The sequence below is a fragment of the Quercus lobata genome, chromosome 9 (genome assembly GCF_001633185.2).
Source record: "Quercus lobata isolate SW786 chromosome 9, ValleyOak3.0 Primary Assembly, whole genome shotgun sequence".
Taxonomy (NCBI): Eukaryota; Viridiplantae; Streptophyta; class Magnoliopsida; order Fagales; family Fagaceae; genus Quercus; species Quercus lobata.
This window is the reverse complement of record NC_044912.1, coordinates 28,145,407-28,153,208: the sequence shown is the minus strand read 5'-3', so window position 1 is coordinate 28,153,208 and position 7,802 is coordinate 28,145,407. Positions and strand designations below refer to the sequence as shown.

The 7,802-nt window shown below is 33.0% G+C and overlaps 1 protein-coding gene across 1 annotated transcript; it reads right to left on the bottom strand.

Annotated features, from left to right (window-relative positions):
- Positions 1-770: 770 nt before the first annotated feature.
- Positions 771-6,767, bottom strand: LOC115962049 (acid phosphatase 1-like). The gene is made up of 3 exons (XM_031080912.1): positions 6,049-6,767; positions 5,316-5,525; positions 771-1,113 (listed from the first exon to the last, which is right to left on the bottom strand). The coding sequence occupies exons 1-3, from the start codon at positions 6,459-6,461 to the stop codon at positions 936-938; spliced, it is 801 nt and encodes a 266-aa protein (XP_030936772.1). The 5' UTR covers positions 6,462-6,767; the 3' UTR covers positions 771-935.
- Between the last annotated feature and the right edge of the window lie 1,035 nt (positions 6,768-7,802).

Below are 7,802 nucleotides of genomic sequence, written 5' to 3'. Positions count from 1 at the left end.
CATGAAATTTTTTTGCTATGTTTGTGGCCAGGAGTGAATCCAGAAAATATTTCCAAGGAGTATGGTTTTAAACGATTATTATTGAGAATGACAATATTTTTCTCTTTATCAAAAAGAAAAATAAGTTTTTTATTTATTTGTTTGTCACTTAGTTTCTTTATGAGAAAAGTCAAGTTGGCGTAGATAAAATAATTGTATGATTTTTCCATGTGCATCAGTACTTTGCTGTAGAAATAATTGTTAAGACAATATAATTGCACATCATTCCTTTTCTTCCTAGCAATGAGGAATCTATCATTTGATCTTTTGCACAAAGAAAACAGTGGAAAGAAGTTTACAATCACGTACTATGTGGTCCTGTTATTCCTTCCTGAAACCATACAATTTTGCTCTGATTGCGTGCCAAAGAGTGAATGTGTTTTGACTAAGAGACAGCAATTTCGACGTAGCTCTACTTTTACCCACATATACTCATAAAGAATGTTTCATAGTCCAACACTGTCGTCTGCTCCAGAAAAAAAATTGCTGGAAAATCTTAACAATAATCTTATTTGATTACGGAAAAGAAATGACCCGACCAATGTGTATTGAATAGTAAAAAAGATGTTTTTTCAGTATCTTATTTCTAATCCATATATTTCAGGAGCCAATAGTTCAAACTAAATCAGTTGCAATTCAAGCAATGTACATGGCTAACTGCATATTCAGTATGTGTGTGCATAGAAACAAGTTTGAAGCAATGATATACTATGAACTTAAATGGGGGTGCATAATGAAAAATCTCTGTATATTGTAAGATTGATTGGGGCATCATAAGTTAATCAGTACACTTGAATGCATGTAACAGTGAAAAGAATAAGATCCCCTTAATACAAATATACACTTTCTTTTTTTGAGAAAGAAAAAAAAAATACAGGAAGGTATATCATTCCCCATTAGGGAAGATAATACATGGGATTTGGAACCTTGAAAGAGCGTATGGATTGTGAGGAACCCAATAAATCACTCCACTGGTCCCCCGAGTTACCGAGAATCCTATATCCCTCATTTACCATTTCGTTCCTTTTCTCTGACTTGTATATAGTGGCTAATTTCCCATGGTCATCAGAGGTCCTGGACAATATGAGAAGCATGGGATTCAGTAAAACATTATGAAGCCAAAGAAAAACACTGTCATGAAATAGAAGTTTCAATGTATTTAATCATATGGCTTGGTCACAGGATAAAGGTAAAGTGAAATTAATAATAAGAAAATGTTAGATAGTTTTTTCCCATTTGCTATTTATCACTCAACCATGAATGCTATATGCAGACACCATCATTAGTTTGGGTCCCTAGCAGAATGCACTAATTAGGATCTTACATGGAAAACATAACTTATAAAGAGACAAATAAGAAGTCTACGAGAGAGAAGGCCAAAATTATTAAGAGAATACAATGACATTCTTATGAAAGGGTTCTGGGTCCTTCTATCCCAGCACTCAGGAGCTACATGATATTTATCTACAATATGCTCTATAACACATTCCATCTTCAAAATGAAAAGAAAGAAAAAAAGCTAGGATCTCTTTTATAGACCAAACTATGAACAATTGAACGCAATTTGATCAAATAGGAGATATGATGGATTTGGCAAACATCTGGCCTTCAAATCTAAGACCAATAACAACAACTGACTTACACGTTTGGATTCAGATTCTCATATATTGGGGCCCTGTTTGAAGACCAAGGGGGAGGTGGGCCCCTAGACTAGGTATGCATATCTGTGTATCAGCAGGGATGCACATGCATCACATACATAAATGACTACATATCAGATTAATGGTTTAAATATTACTTTGTTTCTGCAACAATGGGGGCAGTATCAGTATCGTCCCTGATATTTAATTGTATCAATTTAGTCACTCTTGACTCTAATTGGTTTCAATGCTACCGTACTACTAAAAATGGGAAAAAATTGCTGAAGTGACAAATGGAAAGTTCCCAACTCATATATTTTGCTGAAAAGGGCTTTCATGATTTAACTTTTGCTGAAGTGGCTAATTTTGCTGACTTTTTTTCTCCATTCTTTTCTCATCTTCTCTCTCATTCTCTAAGGTCTCTCAGGGAGAAATTTGAACAGAAATGGAAGGGGAAGAAAGCCCTTTAATCAAATTTTGGAAAAAAATTATTCAATTATTATTCAGATGCATGTTAAACTGAATCCCATTTTAAGGTCAGAAAATCTTTACATTCTTGGATTCCAACCACAACACCTCTTCACAAAATCACCACCCACAGCCACTCATTAGGGAAAGGGGAATTTCTATTTGAGTGCCACATGTACTAATTGGTGTACTAAGTCTTAATCCAAGTAGGCAACAAAATTGAATTGGGATCTTTCCGTTAGTGATGTCAGCAATTTCTGTACGATTTTTAACAGTAAGGATAACATTTGAAACAATCAGAAACAAGGGACTTATTAACAAAATTAAATGTACAGGAACTCCTCCAAAAGTAATATTTAAACCTAGATTCATTTAAGATTCTATGCAATTTTAATCATTAGTAACTAGATATTTCAGAATATATATATATATATATATATATACATACAATGTAGATAAAACCAAATGCAAAAAAAAAAGGGGGTAAAGGTAGTAACCATTGTCAAAATATTGATAATATTGGCAGAATGGGTCTAGATGATGATGATGTATCAAGACTTCTAAATTATCCATGTTTTACAGTAAAAATATTTAGCATAAACCCAAAATTGAGGTTCATATTATTAGTTTACATGCAAGATGAATGAGAGGGAAAACAGTTTTTTTTTTTTTTTTGGGGGGGGGGGGGGGGTGGGGATATAGTATTTGTATTTTGTCACAATAGGCCTTGGAAAACATATTTGTATTGGTTCAAATGCTCTGAGTTCAATTATTACCCCATCCGGGAACTAATAGGCTTAAAACATGCAGATGAAAGCAATGAATCACATAATGATGTTATGAACTGTGACACCATTTGACACTTATAGTCACTTATGCCCCTAAATTTCACAAACATAATATTGATAAAAGAAAAGAAAAGGAAAAGGCAATAAGAAAACAATAACCTTGCTATAAAACATTTAATAGGATGGTAACTTAATTTCCATAATAGCATCATCTTGCAGAAGGCATAAGAAGAAGAAAGCATATATGTTAAGTTGAAAGTGTTGCACTAAACTTTTGAATTCTAGGTTTGGCAACTAGGATCCTTGAACATAAGATTTACTTCAAGATCTTGCATAAAATACATTTAGGAACTAATAAGTATACTTGCACAGATGCACAGAAGGGACAGAAGAGGAAATAGGTCCCACCCCCGCTGTTCAAAATACAGTCTAATGGCTGAAGCACTGCCCAGTAGGATTCTGCACAAGTGAATGGAGACTCACACACAAACTAAGGGTATATTTGGTAGACTGTAATAGGCACTGTAATGTAATAGTTATTCCTATGGTTTAGATATAAAGTGTGTGTTTGTATTCAACTTATTCACGTCCACGTTTTCTACTCTGTGTTTTTGTTCTTTTTTTTTTTTTGGTTTTCACGCATTTTTGGAGTATTGCGGTTACTGTTCATTGAACAGTAACCGCAAATGTTGACTTTCTGCAGTGAACAGTGCACATGTGCACTGTTCACGGACCCCCAAATTTCATTTTTTATCAATTTTTTCATTAAAAATGGATCCCACAGCACTATTCACACATTTAAAAATTATTTTGCTACAGTGTTTTCAGTTTTCAGTTTTCAGTTTCAACAAAATAAGTTCTATCCAAACACACCCTAAGTAGTTTGGTTATATTTTTATTACAGGAAATAGTCATTCCTTATGAATAGCTATTCTTTATGATAAGGAATTACTATTTATCTCTAAAAGGGATGTAATTGTTATTCTTTAGTAGGTGTATTAATTTCTACAATTAATATATTTCTAAATAAACAAACTTTCCACATGCACATAACAATTATGAAAATAAAAAATCACAAAAAATAACTAATATCTCTTTCAAATTTTAATTTTTTTTTTTTTTTTTGAAATATAATTATATGAGTAAGATATTTCCTAAAATATATCTTAAGTTTGATTTAAAATACTTTCATTCTATTATCTTTTAAGGTTCTATTATTGTGTTGTCACCAAACAAATTAATAGTAATAAGCATTACATTACAGCATTTTGTATTTCTTGTAATATATATTCCTATTCCTATGTAATTACCGTTAAAGTCTACCGAATGTGCCCTAAATTTGAACTCTACAGTTTAACAGTGGAAATCTTGTGTGCAGGCTAGATTCCACTTCTGGTTCTTAGGGGGGGGGGGGGTGGGGGAAGAAATTTGAGAATCTATATCTCTTTTATAAACATCCAGCCTGAAAGAGGCCACTACACTACAAGAAAGATGGAGACAAGAGGAGGGCTCACTAGTTTGTATCAATTATATGTGTGTTTAGATACCGCTTATTTTGCCAAAAACTGAACTTATTACTGAAAATAATAAAAAAATAATTTCTGGATTACTGTTCACTGCTGAAAACACTGTTCAGCACTGTAGCTTTGCCTTAATGCACTGTTCATGGGACATGAACAGTGCAAGAGGCGCTGGTCAAAAAAAAAAAGGCCAAAACGCAGAAACGCGAACACCAAAACGTGATCCAAACGGAGCTTATATCAAAATAGGGAGAAAATAATAAATTTTTACCAACTCCAGAAACAGACTACCACTCTCTGCTATCAATTCATATCTCTTTTATAAACATCCAGCTTGAAACCTTAAAGAGAGCAGCAAAGCGACTATAATCTACAGACAACTGAGAGCAGAAAGAGGCCACTACACTACAAGAAAGATGGAGACAAGAGGAGGGCTTACTAGTTTGTATCAATTATATCAAAAGAGTTAGAAAATAATAACCTCAGCGTTAGCCTTGGTTTTCGGGTGACAAGTTTAATTCCTAAACTCAAGAGCATAGGGGAGAGAAGATTCTCATATATTCAATGAATTATGGACCTCATCAGGGAGAAGGTTCTGAGATATTCTATGTATAATAAACCCAGAAAATGCTACAGAAGATGTCAAGCATTTGCTTCCGATCAATTGCTAGCCTAGATTCCAGTTTAACAACATGTACATCCTTTTGAGCTTGGATCTCTGATCAAATCTATAGCTAGAAAATACGGAAAGGTTTTAAACAAATTAAAATATTAAATAGCACAGTTTCATAATCTTAACAGGCAAGAATAATACATAGATAGCAGTAGCTGTTGCAGTCAGAGCAGTTCTCAATACTCACCTCATTATGAGCTTGTCCCAATTCTTAAATCCTGCATCATTCAAATTCTTGACAGTAACCCCTTCGTGCTTCTCATAACGCCCGGTCATCAAGAAAACCTTGAATCCCAAATCCAAAACCTCTTTATAGAGTTTCAAACTGGCCTCTAGGGCAGGTGCCATTGCCTTCTCGATCCACTTATTATACTCCACAGAATCAAAAATCTCCAAGCTGTAAATTTCCCCATCAACCCAAATCAGATATAAAGTACTTCTCACAAAACCGCCATCAACAACAATTAAGAATAAAATTCATTTTTACACAAATCTATACCCCCGCCACAAAAAAAGATAAGAATCCAGATTGATATATATATTTTTTTTGGGAGGAAATCCAGCTTGATTTCTAATTATACAGTAAAAGCTCCACCTTTATAGGGTATAGTCTTCACAAAGTCCTCAAACAATCTCTTTTTTAAGTACTAAAATATTCACTTTGCTTATTCTTTTTGAATAGACGAATACATTCTCACCAATCAAACAAGTACAACATCAAACAAATTTCATTATATAATAACCAAAAGGCAGGGAAAAACTAAAAACCCATTTCATTCAGGTCCCAAATAAAGTAAAAAAAAAAAAAAGAAATCCAGATCCCTAAATTTTCGAGTTTTCTTTCCTATATTTTCAAAACAACCAAACAGTATTTTGAAAAAGTAAACAAAAAAACCAAGCTTTAAGAATTAGAATCATACCCATAACCATGCTCCACGTAATATGGAAGATTCGAAAGCAAGGTCTCGTCCACGTCGAAGACCCAAACGTCTTTTCCATCCCCACCCAATTCCACACTTTTCGCATAAATCCCAGCCTCCTTAGATACTCTCTCCACGTCGATCTTATAAGCTCGACCCATCATGTAATCCTTCACATAGTTCGCACATTCCACTGGAATAGTTTTCCAGGGGCTGAGATTGTTGCTCTCAACCGCGAATCTCCAACTCGTACAGTGTAATCTGACCTCCTCATCGAACTCCTTGAACTGGGTCTCAATGTTTTCCGGGTATTCGATTATCAAAGGCCTCGGGAATATGTGGGGATTGGAATTCTCGTGAGAAAAAGCAAAGGAAAGTAAAGTGAATAGAAAGAGTATTCTCAGGAAAGCCATACTGTGGGGACGAAAAACTAACGTTTGAGGGAATTGAAGTTCTGGGTATCAGAGAAATCGATGGAATTCAATGTGAAATGAGAAAACAAATTCAGGGAAAGTGAGAAATCCGATGGGATTTAGAAAGGAATTTAAAATGATTGTGGAATAAGGAAATACGTTTCCTTGTTTGGCAATCTTAATTGTTTGGATTGGAACAATGAATGAATAAACCTCTTCTCTTCTCTTCTCTTTCCTGGGTTTGGAAAGAGAAGAGGATTACTGTACTCGGTTGCGTACGAGCGAAGAAAATAAGGTGTTTTAAAAGGTTTTTGGCCATGGAGTTGACGTGTATATCGGTAATTATGGTTTTGAGATTAGTTTTTTCTTTAAAATAGAAAGACGAAGTTACTCTTAGGACAATTGATAAAATATTATTTTAAAATAGTTTTGATACCATTAATATAGAAAGTTAATAAAAAAAATTAATTATAATTTTTCTTTTTTAATAAAGAGTTTTTAAAAATATTTCATAAATTAATGAGACCCATTAACTTTTTGAAAAAAAGAAGATCCCATTTTTTAGAGAAATTAAAAAAAATAACAAGGCATTATAAATAAATTTTTTTTTAGCAAATCAGTAAATTCCAATTTCTTTTTTGAGTAAATCCAATTTCTTTTTTTTTTTTAATAATTTATCTTACACGACAATTACTCTTATGTGTTTTATATTCAATAATTTTAAATGAATTTCAATCCACTAATATTAGACAATTTTTTTTTAAAAGTATTAATTAAGGGTTTTAATTAATATTTTGAATTAAAATTTTGTTATGTATTGACAAATCTTATTATTTCCCTTATTATTGTATCATGTGCAATTGATAGTTGCTGCATTACACGCAATTCATGTTAGATGTTACATCATTAATCACAACTTGTATGAAACCTAATATGTATGCTAAATTTTGCTCTAATAAATCCTAAAAAATGTTAAAACCATAAACTATTTTCCAAACAGTTGATGTGATGGATGATTACTAGTAAGTAAAAAATGATATTTGCGGTGGATTCAGTTAAGAACTAGTTAACAGTTTGTAAAAATATTGTAAAATAATTTGTGGTTGTAAATTCTTAATCAATTAGACTATGCTAGTTCCTTGCCATTTGGAGGTAGGGTTGGTTTTGGATGACATCCAAAAAATTGTTGCTCATTTTAGATGCCTTTCATTCAATTTTATTCTTTAAAATACATACTTGTGTTGCTCTAGCTCTAGTTAGAGCTGCAAAAAAGATAGAGAAGGCATCCGGTTCAACTGAGGAATGCCCATTTTTTCTCTTTTCTATTGTACAAATAGAGTT

Coding starts and splice junctions, on each gene's coding strand:
- LOC115962049 (XM_031080912.1), bottom strand. CDS start 6,461: ATGGCTTTCCTGAGAATACTCTTTCTATTCACTTTACTTTCCTTTGCT. Junction 5,526..6,048: donor TACGTGGAGCATGGTTATGG/GTATGATTCTAA, acceptor GGAAATTTACAG/CTTGGAGATTTTTGATTCTG. Junction 1,114..5,315: donor TGGGACAAGCTCATAATGAG/GTGAGTATTGAG, acceptor CATATTGTCCAG/GACCTCTGATGACCATGGGA.